This window comes from Hypomesus transpacificus, chromosome 22 (assembly GCF_021917145.1).
Source record: "Hypomesus transpacificus isolate Combined female chromosome 22, fHypTra1, whole genome shotgun sequence".
Taxonomy (NCBI): Eukaryota; Metazoa; Chordata; class Actinopteri; order Osmeriformes; family Osmeridae; genus Hypomesus; species Hypomesus transpacificus.
Genome location: NC_061081.1, coordinates 1300375 through 1319066, shown reverse-complemented (window position 1 = coordinate 1319066; position 18692 = coordinate 1300375). Strand labels below are relative to the sequence as shown.

The 18692-nt window shown below is 47.1% G+C and overlaps 1 protein-coding gene across 2 annotated transcripts in view; it reads right to left on the bottom strand.

Moving 5' to 3' along the window:
• The window catches only part of fbxw7 (F-box and WD repeat domain containing 7), a 71486-nt gene that overhangs the window by 46869 nt on the left and 5925 nt on the right, over nucleotides 1-18692 (bottom strand). The window contains exon 1 of one of the 2 annotated variants that reach the window (XM_047045044.1): nucleotides 14449-15285. The exons of the other annotated variant lie outside the window; for it this stretch is intronic. Within the exon in view, the coding sequence (XP_046901000.1) occupies nucleotides 14449-14676 (228 nt within the window). The 5' untranslated portion in view covers nucleotides 14677-15285. Of the gene's footprint in view, nucleotides 1-14448; nucleotides 15286-18692 lie in introns of those variants that run through there. 2 annotated transcript variants of the gene reach the window in all.

Genomic DNA, 18692 nt, shown 5'->3' with positions numbered 1-18692 from the left:
TAGACAGGCTAATTTACCCATTGATTCTATGTAGTAAGAGACATACAAGTCAGACTGGCATCATGTTTGCTTGATACAACATGACTATCCAAAATTCTGAGCGGTGTAAAGCAATGGTAAATAGGCATTGCTGCTCTAACCTTCAAATAACTAATTGCCAAGTCTGAGTAAAAATTGCTTTGGGTAATTTGGATGTCTAACCCTTAAATTGGCTTCTTCATCTAATTGATTAAGGAAGAGGCAGGCTGAATATCAACAGCTTGGATCCCAAGAAACAAGGAGAAGTGTTGTTTTCCATCCTAATGGGAAGATTTGAATGTGAAGGGGAAGAAGGGGAAGGCTTGGGGTGTTGTTGCCTCAGAAGCAGCCCCCCCCCCCCCAGCACAGGCACTCGAGGACACGCAGAGAATGAACAAACCCAAACCTCCAGAGGAAGGTTAACCATGTGCCTTTTGAGTTCTGGGGTGTCGGGAAACTTTGGAGAGATGTGGAATGTTTTTTGTTTTTTTTTCTCCATTTTTAAAAAGGAGTAGCATTTCCATTTACAAACACGTGCAGCATTAACCATACAGTAATGATCAAGTCGGTAACCAGGTAACCACTGTTCTTTTTGGTGGCAGAGAAACAGGGTATTAAACGCAGGAAAAGGAAGTGGTGAAGCTTCTAAACGACCCAACACTTTGCTTCACTAGGAGGAGGAGGTGGCGGATGGGAGGGAGAAATCTAGGCCCAGCCACAAAGGCACACAAGACTGATGGAGTCTGCTGCGGTGAGGACACCAATGGGAAACCAATTGTCCATCAGGTCTGAACACTCAGTTTCAGCACTGTGTCTGTGAACTCTACAAACCAGCTTCCACTAAATGGCAACAAGAAAAAGATTTAATAGACTTTTTTGGCGGGGTATTGTTTGACTGTGAGGAGGGGAACAAAAAGAAAAGAAAAAGCAATCTCTGTTCTAATGTTGGAGTTATAAAAGAGTTTGTGCAAACCAGAGTCACCTTTGTCCATACAGTTGGACTGATCACAAAGACTGGGGTCACATCAGTCAAAGTTGACCAGAGCTGGAACTCCTCAGAACTGTGTCACGAGGCTCTCTGAGATATGCTTCAATGCATCTGTTTGAATCAAATCCATAGGGAATCAACTATCCCTTGTTTTGTAATGAAGTACAACAAGGACTCCTTGAGAACTGCTACTGTCAAAAGTGACGGGGATGGACTGAGACTGAATCTGCAAATACTGATGACAGTCATCCATAAATGAAGATGTCTGATCGCCCCTCAGAAGGACCAGATAAATCAGATTAATCACCTTAGCTGGCCCAGTGTGTTCATGCAAAAATTGCCATTTCTTTTCATCGAAAACTAAAACCAAGGGAGGCGTCAAACTGAAGTGATGCTGGCTTGTTTTCCCAGCTCCAGACCTAGTGATGCAGAGCTACATCAATGTTGCAGTCGGCTGAATCCACAAGGTGAGGACTGTTATTTGGCTTTTTGCGTCTCACGGCTCGGGTCAAGATTTAGTTGTGGACTGGGCGTGTCTGAGGTGGAACAAAAGGCCTGTTGAGCAGCAATGAATAATTCATATGGGTCATGAAATGGCAAATTATATGAATCTTTGAAAATATTGCTTGCACTTGTCATAAAAAACGCCCAAGCCTTGCTGACATTCTATGAATGCTTACCTAGAGATCAAGTCATTTAATATAAAAGACTTTGCTCTGGATAAAGAACCCGAGACTATTTAACATGAGTTTGGATTGTTGGTATCCTGTTCACTCCATAGTTTGCCGCAATGCCTTTTTTTCATCTTTAAAAGCACAAAATGGAAGCTTATCCTGAGCAAACCAGTGCAACTTGTTAAAGCCAGAGGTAGACTTTCCTGGAAGCTGGGTAGTGACGCAGGTCACCACACAGTGTTTTGTGCGTTTCAGTCAAAGTTGAGCTGGAGCTCATTCAGTAGATTTAGCCTTTTCTTACGTTCTTCAGAGCTAATGGACTCCAAAAAAACAGTCCACCTTGTCAGACTTATCAGGCCTAATCCTCCACAGCGTAGCGTAGGCGCTAACAGCCCAGAAACTACTTAATGGGTCAATATTAATTGCCTTAACGTCCGGCTCTGTGAATGCTCCTTCAGGTTACACAAGCGCGAGGGAGAGCAAGATGTGCCAGCTGCTGGGGAGCAGAGAGCTGTGGCATTCACCGAAAATCCATCTCCCTGGTTCAGAACCGGTATGAGTCCATTAGGCTAGGGCTCGAGTAGTGACCACCTAGTTCGCAGGATGAGGAGGAAGGTAGGGAGATAGGAGAGGAGGGTTACTGCACGCAAGAGATAAGACTGTCAGTCCAGCTAAACTGAATGATGGAGGTGTGCGTGTGTGTGATAGAGAAAGAAAGAGAGCGAGAGCGCGAGAGAGAGCGCAGGGGAGAGAGAGAAGCAGAAAGGATACACCTAGATGGGGTCGTATCTTCTCATCTCCCTCATGGTAAAACAGCCTTTTGTACTGTCTACTTAGGGCATTGACAGTGCAGTAAAGTTGTGTTCGTGTGTATGAGCACACACGGTTATGTGAGTCATAATTGCATTAGTCCCTCAGGCCAGAGTAAGGCTCTCCAAGGTCTACATTCAAGGGAGGGCAGGGCCCCTTGAGAGTGTGCAAGTCACTGGTACAGAGAATGGATTATCACTGTCCATGACAAGAGGGCAGAAACAAATTTGAATGTAGACTTGTTGAGGGCGGGAGAGAGGGAGAGACCGAAAGAGAGCACAGAGAGCCAGCCAGAGTGAGACAGACCAGAGCGAGAGAGAGACCAGAGCAAGAGAGAGAGACCAGAGCGAGAGACAGAACGGTGAGGTCCAGCTGGGTCCCATTAAGAACATGTCCTCTTCCTTCCTCTCTCCCGTGTGTTTATCCCTCAGACGGAGATCTTCCAGGAGTCTCTCCTTGGTAAACACCACGCTAGGCAGGGCCTCGGAACTCCTGCTTCCGCCTCATCAATCTGACGACGGGGGGGGGGGGGACCTGCTTTAAACCCTGGCTGGAGGACAGCCTTGAACACTTCCAGTCACTGGAGCGAGTCCAGTGTTAATGGGCTTTGATAAACAGAGGGAATTCCTGCTTTTTCCAACATGGAAAACATGGTGCTGAGGTGCCAGTGTGAAGGATACTAAGAAGACTGGAAGTGTTCCAACCTGGATTTATGAGGGTGACGGGGCACTAGTCAGGGCCGGGGAACTCGTGTTTAAAACATTCACAAATGAACGAACACTGATGGTCCTTTCGATGTCTACCCACTTTGCATATAGAGATGACTTAGGACTTAAGCTCAAGGCATTTTCGCCTTAGCAAATGTTCTGCCTTAAATATTATTAACTAACCAAGGCTGACTATAGTATGGTGCTGGCTGGCCATGCTCTGAGGCAGGGTCGAATTAACTTTGTGTTAGCCTCAGGTATCACCCAGAACACTGTAGTTACCGGCCAACACATGTTCATGTGAAATGAATGCCTTAACTTTGCAACGGACACTAAAGGTCGAAGGTCAATAACCAGTGATTAAGGTAAGTAAGCACAGGTATGTAAACTGTATAAACAGCCGTTAAAAGGGCAGTGTGTCTAGAATGACATGACCCGTGGTCTCTCCTGGTGTGGTCTCTCAGAGTGGCTGGGACAGAGCATCCCTGTATCCCTCTGCACAAAGCCTGAGGGGGCAGACAAGAAAATAAAAGAAGGATAAAGAAACCAAACTAAAAATAGACGAGTGAAGCAAGTCACTGCTTGTGTATTAAGGCTAGCGCTGCTACACTCAAAATGTGCCCCCCCCCCCTGTCTGCCAGTCTCAGATGCTGTATGTATTTAAGAGCAGAGTGGGGCATGGGGAGACCGCCTTAATTGGACAGGGAAGCCTCGGTAACAAGCTTGGAGACGTGCTGGAAGACCCAGTTGAGGTGGGCAGGCAACCGAATGACAAAGTTCGGCATATGTTAGAGAGACAAAGAAGATAGGAGTTTCAGGCAGTGACGTGTTTTTCCTCGCCGGGGGCGATGACAAAGGTCTTTTGGTCTCTCAGATGGGAAGGTGGACAGCAGGTCCCTAGGAGGACATTTATAAACTGCTCTGGGTTTATAAATAGGGGGGGGAAAGTTGAGGCCTGGATAGCCGGCGTTCCATCTCAGCACATGGTACAACACGCTCCTCATCAGCGTGACAAGGCTAGCTGGGTGTCCACGTGTCCTCTAAACATGGACGCATCTCCGACGTACACTGTCCGGGACTACGGCCCCCAAACGGTCAACGCTTCCAATCGCTTTCCTCTTCATCAGCCTTCCACGGTTTCTCCCCCCACTGATATTAGCTGAATGGAGTGTGACATTGGACAAACGGTACGCCCAGCCGTTTTCAAAACAGCATGTTTAACGGATCACCTTTGTTTGAGAGTCCTTTGGCTAGGTGACGCGTGGAGGACGCACAGAGTCTGAAAGGGGTTCGTCTCTGTTCAGAGTGACCATGGTTCACCTCTGGGGGGGTGAGTGTTCAGAGTGACTATGGCTCACCTCTGGGGGGGTTAGTGTTCAGAGTGACTATGGCTCACCTCTGGGGGGGTTAGTGTTCAGAGGGACTATGGCTCACCTCTGGGGGGGTGAGTGTTCAGAGGGACTATGGCTCACCTCTGGGGGGGTGAGTGTTCAGAGGGACTATGGCTCACCTCTGGGGGGGGGTGAGTGTTCAGAGTGACTATGGCTCACCTCTGGGGGGGTTAGTGTTCAGAGGGACTATGGCTCACCTCTGGGGGGGTGAGTGTTCAGAGTGACTATGGCTCACCTCTGGGGGGGTTAGTGTTCAGAGGGACTATGGCTCACCTCTGGGGGGTAGAGTGTTCAGAGTGACTATGGCTCACCTCTGGGGGGGTGAGTGTTCAGAGTGACTATGGCTCACCTCTGGGCGGGGGGGGGGGGATGCTACAACACCACTGAGCACGCTCACACCCTGACACTCACTGGTGGATGTGCATGTACTCACCCAGGCACTCGGTCAGCTCAAGCCCCCTTGTGCTCTCATAAAGCCTCTAAATGACCTACATTTAAGAGTACTGTTTATGCCCGTGTGGACAGTTTATCTTCCCCCCAAATAATCTACAGCACACGTCTGCCTGCAGTGCTACAGTGGTATTGGAAATTGTTAATTTATCTCACAGGAATAAACCCTTTTTTATGTATTATATAAATGTCATGTAACCACCAAAAGGAAAACGACATTGTTGTTTGTCTCTGACCGCTAAGCTGATCCCAGAGTCAACAGAAAGGATGCCAGGGACAGCCAAGGTTAAGGTTTCAACGGTGGCTGAGATATGAGAGGTGCTTTTCGAACGCCCCCTCCAATGTTCCAAGACAAGTTAGTTGCCGTTGGATAGTACTACAGTACACCCGGGGGGTTGGGATACAGCAATAGTTAATGTCTGGCATGGCGAGGAAGGGTGTGGCTTGCCAGAGATGGACATGATCACACGAGGCCTGGTGACAGGGCGGCTCCATGACAAACATGGTACTGTATTAGACACTCTACATCGAGACAGCTGAAGGGTAAAGCAGTTATCCTGTGTGGCAATACTGAAGGCAATACTGTAGACAATGAGTTGTAGTTGAAGGAGAAAAAACGATATATGCACGTACACACAATGATAAATCAAGACACTGTCTTTTACCTCAAAATGTTCTTGATAATAACCTTCACGGTTCAACCAACCTTGGTAATTATGCAGTGCATGGCTGCACTTGGCAGCGAGTTAAAACAGTGGTGGGCGGAATGGCTGACTGACGTGTGTGGGAGAGCAGGCACTGCCTGCCAGCAAACAGTGTCCTGTGACTGCTACAATGTCTTGCATCAAAGTCCCTGGCCTGAGTTGCAGCCACATCTTCATCTCCCCCTGCTCCGCTACCAGCAGTCAGAGGGCATGGGGCCCCAGGGCGCAGCAGCGCCAGGGGGACCACACACAGAGGCCAGAGGCGGGGGGGGGGGGGGAGTTATGCAGAGATTAAACAAACCACGCAGACAGCCCCCGTCCGTTAGGGCAAGCCAGCTATCTGTTCAGTGGCTTAGTGGCCTGTGCCACTGAGGAGCCAATTAAGACGCGGCTGGCAGGGTGAGTGCCGAGTGCAGAGCGCAGAGCGCAGAGCACAGGGCGCAGAGCGCAGGGCGCAGAGCACAGAGCGCAGAGCAGAGAGCGCAGAGCACAGAGCGCAGAGCAGAGAGCGCAGAGCACAGAGCGCAGAGCAGAGAGCGCAGAGCACAGAGCGCAGAGCACAGAGCGCAGAGCACAGAGCGCAGAGCAGAGAGCGCAGAGCACAGAGCGCAGAGCAGAGAGCGCAGAGCAGAGAGCGCAGAGCACAGAGCGCAGAGCAGAGAGCGCAGAGCACAGAGCGCAGAGCAGAGAGCGCAGAGCACAGAGCGCAGAGCACAGAGCGCAGAGCACAGAGCGCAGAGCACAGAGCGCAGAGCACAGAGCGCAGAGCACAGAGCGCAGAGCAGAGAGCGCAGAGCACAGAGCGCAGAGCAGAGAGCGCAGAGCAGAGAGCGCAGAGCACAGAGCGCAGAGCAGAGAGCGCAGAGCACAGAGCGCAGAGCAGAGAGCGCAGAGCACAGAGCGCAGAGCACAGAGCGCAGAGCACAGAGCGCAGAGCAGAGAGCGCAGAGCACAGAGCGCAGAGCACAGAGCGCAGAGCACAGAGCGCAGAGCAGAGAGCGCAGAGCACAGAGCGCAGAGCAGAGAGCGCAGAGCACAGAGCGCAGAGCACAGAGCGCAGAGCAGAGAGCGCAGAGCAGAGAGCGCAGAGCAGAGAGCGCAGAGCACAGAGCGCAGAGCACAGAGCGCAGAGCAGAGAGCGCAGAGCAGAGAGCGCAGAGCAGAGAGCGCAGAGCAGAGAGCGCAGGACACAGAGCGCTGAGCACAGGGCACAGAGCTTCCAGGTCTTTGAAGGGAGAGAGGCAGCAGGGGAAAGGGGGGAGCAGCCATAGCGTTTAGAGCAGGTCACATTTCCAGAGTGGGATTCCAGCCCGGAGCACAAAGGGAGAGAGAGGTTATGGTGTGTGGGGAACTATGGTTGTGTAGGAGCCGTTAGCACAACAAAAAAGATCTTAAAAATAACAACTTTCATTGTGATGCCTTTACATGCAAGAAATAACTGATCAATAGTTATATGATGCACCCCACCCCCAAGCTCCCCCCCCCCCCCTCCCAAAATAAAACATGCTCATTATGTGGTGTGTGTGAGGAAGCCAGCTGTATTGCGCTAGTTACTTGGAAACGGGCAGGTTTATAAATAAACAGTTCTTTTCAGGGGGTAACAGAGTTATGTGGCAGCTTATCGGCTTTAGGTTATCGGACTGGCAGCTTGGAGACCCCCACAAAACACACAACCTAAACATCCCGAACCTGTCAGAACAGCCCTATCCAAAAGGTCTGTTGACAAGCACGCTCAGCGATCAGAAGCTGGTTTGAGTGGCAGGCGCTAACACAGCTAGACTTGATAGCTAGACTTTTAAAGTTCCTGAGCAGCCCAGTCACTGCATCATCAGCGAAATGATAACAAATAACACGATACTGAGGTAAAAACAACTAAAAAACAGAAGCTGCCAATCATGACGTTTAAGGCCTGAGGCTCTCTTTTAATGCTGAGGATTGCTGCTAAGTTTCAGGGGTGAATCACTGCTGGGAAGATGAGACCTTGAATACACCTGAGGAAAGTTAAAACTGATAGGCACAGTGTGTGTGTGTGTGTGTGTGTATGTTAGCGCATGTTGTGGTTCCTTCCCAGCAGGGAGTGTGGAGCTGTCGAGGAGCTGTGACACATTCCCGAGGGAGGAGAGAGAGTCCTCCGGGCCTCTCCAAGCAGTGTGGGAAATGTCAGCGCCTTCAGCAAGCCCCTGGAGCAGGTGGACCGGCCCTGAGGCCGAGCGCCACTGAGCATGCTCCGTCCGCACCGCGCCACACGCAGTACAGCAGGGTTACACGTCGGCCTACACATGCAGTAATTAGAGAGGAGGTGAGCTTTAGCGTCAAGAGTCGTGAGAGAGAGCAAGGTTGGCATTAGTGAAAAATTGGCATGTTGCCATCGTTTATAAATATGATAATATAATGTAATTGGATTCATTCAACGTAATTAAACAAAGCAACCAAAAGTAAGGAAAATAATGATTCAATGTTCCACCAACTAAAAAACCACCAACCACTGCTCTGTGTCTGCACTCTGAAGGCTCGTTAATTCAATGTAGGATCGAAAAGGGGTTACAGGTTGAGCGGGCGGCTAGCTAGCTAGCTGGCTGGCTGGCTGGCTGGCAGGCAGGCTCGCTACCTCTATCCCTTCCCTACCCCGGAATGGGTTCACAGCTCAGAATAGCTTGGGGCAGATGCCTTCCTCCCCCGGCGTTATTTGGAGCCCAAGGGCAACGGGATCCCAGCTCTCCCTGCAGCGGGGAGCGGGACTGGGCGTTGAGGTGTTTGAGGGGGGTCGAAAGGTGGAAGGGGCACATCAGCTGTCCCCCAGACGTGGGATTGGCAGACGCTTGATGAGTCATTACAAATATGGGGGAAAACACGGAGGGTTAGGTGGCACGAGGTCACAGTCGAATCTTTTCAAAGGCACAGTCACTGGCCATGAATGTCCATTGATGTCGTCTGATGTCAGAATCAGAATCAGCTTTATTCGCCAAGCAAGTTTGCATAAACAAGGAATTTACTACAGCAGGAACGTGCAACCTATAAGAGCTATAATAAAATGTACAACAGTAACTAAATAATTCCATCCAATGTAAAACATTGAAAATGTAAAAAAAAAAAAAAAAAAAACATTTCAAAGATATCTTTACGTATGTGTGCAGATACATATGATATTACCCAGAATGCTGTGTCTTGCCGGGTTTGCATTGGGAGTATCAGCTGCTAGGGCATGCAGTAGGGAGAGGAGTCGTTTCTAATGTTGAGTTATTAATAGGTGGAAAGATAAGTGGATGGCTGGAATCCTTGTCTGGCAACAAGGTGCAAGGCCGGCCATGTTCATTACCATTTAGGTTCCACAAAAATGGACAAATTCATTGCCGAGCGAGCAGGCAGATAAAGCTTTCAGATAGCACTCATCTCGAGTGACCTTGTGCGGGAGGTGAAATAGAGATACGACAGGTCTAAGTGCCTAGCAGCTGACCCTGTAGACAAGGGCATGCTTTGAGTGGAGGAGGCCCACCGACACTAAATAACCAGCATTCAAAGCTGAAGTGTCACACTAATGCTCCACGTCGTCCACGCATGATGCTGTGTTGCGGCGGAAAGTGTTTGGGACTGTTATATACTCTACACCAGTGGTTCTCAATCCTGGTCCTCGGGACCCCCTGTCCTGGATGTTTGAGATTGTTTCCCTGCTTCAACACACCTGATTCAAAAGAATGGTCGTTAACAGGCTTCTGCATAACTAGATAACGACCCATTCATTTGAATCAGGTCGAGGCAGGGTAGAGAACCACTGCTCTACGCAATCAACTCAGCAGGAGCAAGTTGGGATATAAGACACTAAAGAATCGTAGCCTAAAATCCTATGCGTGTCTTACAGCCCTGTTTCATCAGCATGTGAAACACAATCTACAAAGCACTTCTACAAATCCTTTCTGGACCTCTATTTCTGTGGTGACAATTGGCTGTCGGCCGCAATATCCCATACACACCTGCCGACCCAGCAATGGCTCCTCTGTGCCGTTCAGGATGCTGTGGGTGTAGCACGAAGCGGACCCAAAGGATGACTATGTCCCATTTCACGTTTATCAGCGAAGGACCAAATTAGTACAGGGTGCTGCTCCTCCAGGCTAAACCCGTTTATCTGGTTTGTCTCCACAGGCACGTTAATGCATGGCATGGGCGGGCAAGTCAGGCAGGCAGTCAGGCAGGCAGGTGCTGTGGGGGAGGAATTTGTTTACCCCAAGATGGATTTGAAAAATAATCCACCGCAGAGATTGAAAGTTGGAGAAGTGGGATTTAGGTTAAGCAAGTCCACTGACAGTGAATTGATTTTTCCTGGCTGGTACGGCTTTTCTCGACCTGTTAAGTCATGAAACGGCATTAATATGAGATTGGAGCTTGAGTACATTAACCACTAGCAACTTTGGACCTTCGCTGTTTCCATTAAGTTGGAGGGGAAGTATGTCGCTTATTATGAACAAGCACAGCAGGGATATTATTCAGCATTCCCTCATCTGAGAGTTGGAGCACAGTCAAACTGAACTAAACAGTAGCCAAATTAAGGGATTGAAATCCAGTCTTGAGTAGCAGTCCAGGTGAAATCAAACTTTAAAAAAAAAAGTGTAATATACCTTTTATCCAAACCTCTTGGATATAGGATGAGCTTGTAAAGGTGAGAAGTTCGTTTTTGAAATGTGACCAGACTAGATACGACAGTGAATCTTCTTTGCTTCAAGGAACTTTATTAGCCAGAACTGGAAAGTTGCACTGCCTGTCACAAACATGCTTACAGCTTTAAACAAACAAAGCCTAAAGGCCCTGATTTATTATTTCTAATACATCTAATATTCTTGTTGCAACTAATCTTTACTTTGGCGACTTTGACACACAAAATGCACACAGTCTAAACTGTAGCACACAGGATATTTAATATATCATGTATTGCCATGTAGCTGCCATGGACTGCTTTGCTTGAGTTTGTCTCAAGAAACTCAGAGAGTTCCATCCTAACGTGACCCCATCAGACTGCATCAGCAGCAGCAGCTGGGCCCTGTGCTGCTGATGGGGGACATGGCATTAATGAGCAGGTCCAGATCCCCTTACCCTGTGTGCATGGCAGCGCGGGGTGGGCGAGGAAACCAGAACCCCCTCTCAAGTGTACTGCTGTGTAAGTCCTCTGCTCGATAACCATCTACCGCAACAGCTGGATGCCAGTTCGAAGCCTGGGGAGCAAGCGTTCTCTTTCACACATTTTAATCTGAAACTCAAGTCCGGACTATTTATATCAGGACATTGAAAATAGGGGGTGGAGGGGGGCAAGGGGGGTAAAATTTCTACCCACAGTGTGATATAGCATGGTGTACATATCTGTCTTACATTTGCCTTCATATGGTCGGGTGAAACACTAGCAAACTTGAGACGGTGGCAAGTTAATCCTTATTAAAAGAACTCTAGAAGATTTTTTTATTTTTGTTTTTAGTCTAGCTAAAACATCTGAGAGCATCTGGAATGTAAAAAATCTCAGAAGTCTTCTTAGACTGTGAGGAATCAACCCCCTGTGAAGCAGCAGCTCAGAGGGGACTCAAGTTCTACCGTCCTATTGAGACCCTGAGAAATCTCAGCTATTTCATTCATCAGTCACTGGAGCCAGCTGTCACAGCCAAGCCTGTGTGGTGACCCATTCAAGAAATGCCAAGAAGGACCTAGTTTACCTTCTTGTTTATCCTGCAAAAAAGTTTAAGGAAAAGGGGGGGGCTAGTGTCAACAGTAACAAAATTATATTCTGCATCCCTCTCCTTGCAAAAGATACCACTTTTTCACATTGAGGACACGCCAAAAGAAGCTCAAGTGCACTTGAGCTTGGTCGCTACAGAAAAAAAAGGCCTTGTCTTTTCATTGCTCTCGCAGGAATGTGTGCTAACTACTGATAGACTGTGTGTGTGTGTGTGTGTGTGTGTGTGTGTGGGGGGGGGGGGGTTGTGTTGTGTGTTCCACAGTTGGGAAAAGTGTAAAGGGAAGCGAGTGTGTAAGGATTGTGACATGCGGTGGCCCAGCTACAGACAGTCTGGGATTTTAATGGGCCTGGCCACCGTAACGTAATCCTAAACACCATTTGTTTTCCTACAACTCAGTCAAACCAATTACCAGGAGGTTGCCAGAGATGAGGGCTTAACCAACCATTTCCCCTCTTACTGCTATTCCTGGTACCAAGGATGCTCCATTTCATCCCCCCCCTTGAGTCCCGAGTCTGACATGCCCAACGTGATGTCAAAAATGTTGCCCATTTTGAACCATTGCTTAAAACTTGATGGTCATTTGGTATATGAGCTACAGGGAAATTATTTGGAGAATTACAATCTAATACTATCTATTCTGAGGTTCACAGAGGAACGACCTTCCTAAAAAAAGTACCTTAAGGAAGTTGGTGGATTTTGTTAGAATGTACAGTTTACATCCCAGATCAGATTTATAAAGTACCCTGAACAGAGCACAGGTTGTCCAGGTCAAGCCATACTGCATAGATGACATCCTTAGGTAGAATCTCTTCAAAATAAAAGCCTTTTACAGGGTTTCGTAGTTTGTCATCCTCCATGTAAATTGACAGAAAACTGAGCAGTAGAGCTACAGGAGTAACCTAAATCTAAAGCTTCCAAGTTCATAGCCTACTTGATTATCAAGGACCTGGTGATGAGACGTGCCATTAAGCCCCATTAGAAAGTTATGGACTCACACAAAGAAATAACTTTCATTTCACTCTGGAGCTGGGGAGGTCTGGGCAGATATCCTCCCCTCTCTCCAACCCCCTTTTCGATCCCTTTCGGCTCGGCCTTTGAACCTGCTGCTAACGCATAAACAGTGCTAATGAAGACTAAATTACCATTCTGATCCCTTTGTCTCAGGGCTGGTTTAACCAGTGGCAGGCTTTGATCTTCAAGAACACAGAGAGAGAGGGAGAGAGAGAGAGACGGACGGAGAGGGAGAGAAAGAGAGTTGTTTTCTCCTCCTCCTTCCCTTCCTCACCGTGCTCCCCCGGCTTGCTTTCCTCCTGCTTCCAAGAATGCTTTTTTCTGTGATTATCCTGAATATCTTGGTTCAACCCTTTTGTCTTCCATTAATCAATTATAAACCAAGTATTTCCCCAGCATGATTTTTTTTAATTTTTTATATGGATCTTGTGAGAAAATCTGCCATTTTATGTTCAACCCATCTAATTCTGTAGCAAATAGGTTTGGTTCTAGAATTACCGTTTTAATTAGCTACATTGAAAAGTATGTCAAAGACCTGCAAAAAACCCTAGCCAACTGACGTCAAATGTAATTCTATGCCTCCTGGCGAGTCAAAAACAAATAATGCAGCCAAAATGTACATTGAAATGATAAGCAGTGAAGGCAAAAACTACCAATATTCCTGTTCTTTACAAAGAACAAAATTAGCTAAATGTCTACATCCTTATACGAGGACAACCATAAAAAGGTTAACAGGAGCTCCAGTACAATATGATTTCAGCTCAACATGGCTATTAAACCTTGGTCAGCCTCTCTCGTGTGTACACACACACACTCACCACTATGCACTGCTTTGTTTCAAAATGTACCACATATGGGCATGGCCTGGAAAAGATGACAAATCATGGCCAAAAAAATGTGGAAACTGACTTACGCAATGTGTTCCTATGCCATTGTAAACCAAGTGTGGATCTACGGCCTGGCCTGTTGTGTAATGCTGTAGCATGCCCAGTATCAGAGAGTTCATATTATTAGGTAATAAAGTAACGCAACATGTTTCTGTATAAAAAAAAATATATATAATAACTATGAACCCTTCAAAATGGACATTTGTATTTATTACTTAAACTAAGCATATCACTTAGCCAGGACACGGTAAATTCCTCAGATCAATACATTTTAAATGATCTGGTTGAAAATGTTACCTAAAAATAGCCACAACACAAACAGCCTTTTTAAGGAGCACGTTGGGGTCCCTCTGGCCGCTGGGCGGGGCTGGCACGAGCACATGACGGCGTTCTCAAAAAAACGCACCTGATGTGTTGCAATAATTAAAAAGAAGAAAGAAATACAGACTTAAGCGACTTTAACAACATGAAAAAATACAAATAAAAATCCTTAACGTGAATGTAGATTAACAAAATATTATGATACACCCATTAGTAAATTATAGATTAGGCCTAGTCTATTATTAATACTCCAGCAAACATTTAATCCAGGACAAGCAAATACCGACACCGTCACTGCACTTCTTCATCAAGGACAAAATCTCAGAATTCAAAGGATTAGATCGTGACTAAGAGGCCCATCTACAGTCTTCTACTCGTTCTCATGAAAACCGGCTTGTGGATCAGACCACTGCTCTACAGCAACACACTGTTTGAAACCAAGTGAATAATGTTTACATTAAGAGTTGAACGTTAACATTAAATATTCCTCCTATTAAAAAAATGTACAAAAATACAGCATACATGTAGATGGGAGGGGGTATGAATAACTCAAATAGAAGAGCATGGGAAGTACATGTACATGTAACAGCATGGGGAATGGGAGTTTTCCTGACAGCAAAATACTTTCCCAGCTGAAATAGCACGCACACATTTCTTTGGAAGGTGCAGCCCCACACGTAAGCAAAGTGCAGATTGACCCTTGACATTTCAAGACGGGGTGACAAGCGAGATTCTATCGCGTCTGCTGCCCAGAGAGAACGTCACTCACTCACCCGCCTCCGGCAGAACGGCAGTCCCTGTGCAATGATGTTGATGCTAAAGATCTTCAGTACTTTCTGGGTGGGCAGGGGCTCTTTAGCCACCTCCTTGGTGTCTGCCAGATCCCGACCCTTGCTCTCCAGCGGGGCCTGGGGAGCCTTCTCTTTCCCAGAAGACGCTTTAGGCATCTTCCCGCGGGTTCCAGCAGACGAGAATCGAGGGATAGGGCAATGCCGCAGCATTGCGATGTTGACAGTAGGCTAAAATATCATATCCTAGAAGGGGGATCCCAGGGCCTGGTTTGTTCACTCGATAACCGTGCTGTCGTGCTAACATACGCAATATTTAACCTTCTCCCTGGACTTCAGAACCACCGACACAGACGCTGCAGTCCTGGCCGTTCCCCGTCTGAACACTGTGCTCGCTCCACCGGCATTCGACCCTCTTTAAAATACCCCCGGGGTGTGATGTCACTGCTGCACCCCTGCCAGTCGGAGCAGCTGGTGTCGGGGACTGTGCGGAGGATGCCCCACCTTTCACGGTGAGTCACAGTGAAATCTGCTCCCTCAACCCCAAACCCCCACCCCCCGCGGGGATGGAATGTGTCCTACTAGTCCCCCGACACTGCACATTTCACCCGTAGGGCTTCCTTAACCACCCGTCCCCAAGCACCCCGTCTGATCCCTCTGAACTTACCAGAGGAATCAGCTGTTGTACACAACCACCTGGACTAGTCATCAACAACCCCCTTAGCCTCATGTCTGAGTAAAGTTCAGCAGCGCATACAGCAACTAGAATAGTTTACCAGTCACACACGACAACCGTACACCTTTATACCTCAACAGGGACCCATCTCACAAAGTACGAGGAGATTATTCTGTACACAAATACATATTCATGTCATGGTATGGCAGTCCTAGGAAGGCTTTGGGGAGGGGGGGGGGGGGGTTAAACAGTAGGTGAAAATACTCTTCCCATGTGTCCAAGCTGTAATGGCATCCCAATAACCTTGTGTATGCTGGTGGAAATTTACGGAAGCCGATCACACAGTCGACAAGTGTTGGAATGCGTGACATGATCACTTCAACAAGGATTAATGTGACTTGGTGTTAGGATGCATGAACTTGAATATCTCTTTTAGAGGGACGTGTGGAGATGAAGCGTCTGCTTCCTGTGGGCTATGTGGTGGAACAGAGTGCTCTGTGTTCTAATGTATACGGTATGTGCTCGGTGTGTGGGGTGATAGTGTTACTGGGTACCATCTGTGTACTCTACTGCCAAAGAGGATTCTGAACACAATACCATCCAATGGTCACATATTGATACACTGCCTGAGGAGTCAGAATCAAAGTTTTCTGCACATTCCACATATTGACTTGATTCAGGAGAATCAACATCGGTGGAAGATAAGAAGAAGAGAAAAGCACTTCTTCACATCTCACTGAGTTACTTTACTTCTGCCTGACAACCAAGAACGCAAAGCCGCCCCCATTGCTGCCCTTTCCTGATCATTAAACATTTGCTAGAAAACAAAAGTCCTGGTCTTCATGAACCAAGGACCCCTAATTTTTGTTTTTTGCCTGTGGAGTTTGCACTCTTCTGAATAATTCAAAAGCCAAGAGAAGGGTTTTAACTTTGATTCTGACATCTAAATGAACTCGCTTTGTTGTTTTGCAAGACTGGATTGCAAGCTAACACTGCAAAATAGGTCTCGACACCGGACGTGAGACTGGCAGATAAAGCATGCATTGACCAAACGCACTAGACTTTCTTGGCCAGGTTTAAATCTAACAAATAAGGAGTCATAATACCTGAATTCTGAGTAGATGCCAATCAAATTAATTAATTAATAACCCCTTTGAATACTCATGAATGTTTTTACCTTGTGACAATCCAACCCAATGTGAAATGCACCAAACTTTAGGCTAATCTCACATTTACAAAATGATATGCTTTAGACTGATTGCGGTGACATTGCTTATCTTTAACATGATCAAGCCACTGTAATTGACAGGAATGTCAGTCAGATGTAAGCCAGGGATTTAACCTCTGGACATGAGGAATGTACACCAAAGCCTTCTGCTTTCTAATTGTCAAAGTCTGTTTGTAGAAAGTCTTAATGACTTAATGAGAGCATTGTTTCACAGTAAACTTGGGGCGCCAAAAGGCCCAGTATGACAGGAAAGAAGTATTGATAATTGAGGTACTGGTATAATTTTGAAGTTGGTATCTTGTCGGCCAGCGATGGCAACTTGTAATCTGGATGAGGGTCAGGTGTGCTTTATTAGGACTAGGCAGCAGTCTCATCCGGTTCCAACCAATTCTTTCAAATATTTACCCCTTAATGTTGGCAATGGTAACTTTGATTCAGTCTACTTGAGTTGAATTTCTAAAGATGGGGATTTGTGGAAATGTAATTTAACGGGCACCGTGCCAATCTTTCACAGGTTTCACATCTTGAATGAGGGTTGTGTGTGCTTTATTAGAACAAGTCAGCAGGTTCATCTGGTGTCAAACAATTTAATCAAATAAACAGCCATGGTGGGATCTAATTTAAAAATAGACACATTTACAGGGCATGTACTGCTGTAATTGGATTTTAGTTATATGGACTTTGTTGCTTATTATTTGACCCTTCTGTCTAAATGTAACTGCCAAACCCTGATCTATCAACCTAATCTTGGACTAAAGAGAACATTCTGCTTATTTTCCCTACAGAGAGAGTACACGCTACCCTAACAACACAGTAACACAGACTTTTATCAGAAAAATAATCTTGGCATCCAAACACATTTGGCAAAAAAAACGTTTTTTTCCTCCGGACTTCTACTGTGACTGGCTCCCTGGTGGTGGTGGTGGGCCTGGCCCAAGACTGGACCACACACAGACATCCCCCCTCACTGTTTATTATAACGCTCGCCTTCACACACCTCCCCTTCCAACTGTGAGTGATTAGCCCTAGTGCTCTGTTCATTGCGAGGCAGACAGGCACACACTTGATGAATGAGCGTGCCCTCGGTCAGCTCTAGAGTGCGTGTGTGTGCGTGTGTGCTCGTGCGTGTGCATGCGCATCTCAGCTTAGAATCAACACAAGCTGGCATCTTGCTTGTATGGGAGACGGGTGCATCCTTACAGCCTATACTGCATGCAGTATGACCTAAAAAGAACCCTATTCCAAAGTTTGGTTCTCTATTTCAACAAGACATTCAGCACGGACCAAGACAGGGCTAGAGCATGTTTTTACGAATTGTATTATTTAGAATCCAAAAATGTTACAGAAGCAAGGCTCAACACAGTGTAAAGATGTCTGTGTGTGTAAACCAAGTAGGCTACACTAAATCAACTGGATAATTGCCAGGGCAGGGATTTAGTCCTTTGCTGTAGCAGAACCCTGTCAATGGAGTGAAACTTGCAGTGTATCGATAAAAACATCCTATCCTCTCTCTCGCAACATGAAAAGACCTTCTTTCCCTGGACAAGCGTACAACACTCTCCTCAGTTCCCACTGCTCCTTTGAGAAAATAAGAACTAGCTGAAGGTCATTAGAATTGTGAGGCCATTCATATTTCATGTCGAGGGGGCTGTTAAGAGAAACATACGCCAAAATTGAGTTCTTTAGGGAGAGAGTTGGCTCAGTACCAAGTATCCCCCCCCCCCCCCCCCCCCCCCCAACACTCATCACAAATAAACCAACCAAACTGCCAACAATGGAAAGTTTGGATTTCAGGGCAGCCTCCCCCTCTGGCCTCGCACTTGACGCGACATCCTCCAAAATAAAAGCTTGGTGGCTCCGGGGGCCTTATAATTACCCTAATGCTGCCTCGATAAACCGGAGAGCGTTCCCCGACAGACAATGGCAGATGGAGCCATTCCAACGTAATCCTGGCGAGTCTGTCATGAAGCTGAGGAGCCGGGCAGGGGGGGGGGGGGGGGGGGGGGGGGCAGAGGGACGAGGTGAGGATCCATGGAAAGCGCTGCTCCTCCTCCCCCAAAAACAGACATGGAAATCCCCAATGTCAATTTGCATAGACGTAGGTGTCGGTGCGCGTGCCAAATGTTTATCTCGGCTAGTCAGCGAACCCTCGTTTTTTTGGGCTTCACTCCCTGCTACTGCGCAGGCTTGTGTAGACTGCTGGGGCTGGCAGCGCTAGAAGGGGCTTGAGACAGGATGAGGCGTGTCTGGAGTCAGTTCAATGTCCTTTTCAGTGAGGTAACACTTGATGTTCCTTTTCATTTAGCCCATTTTCTAAATCGGCAA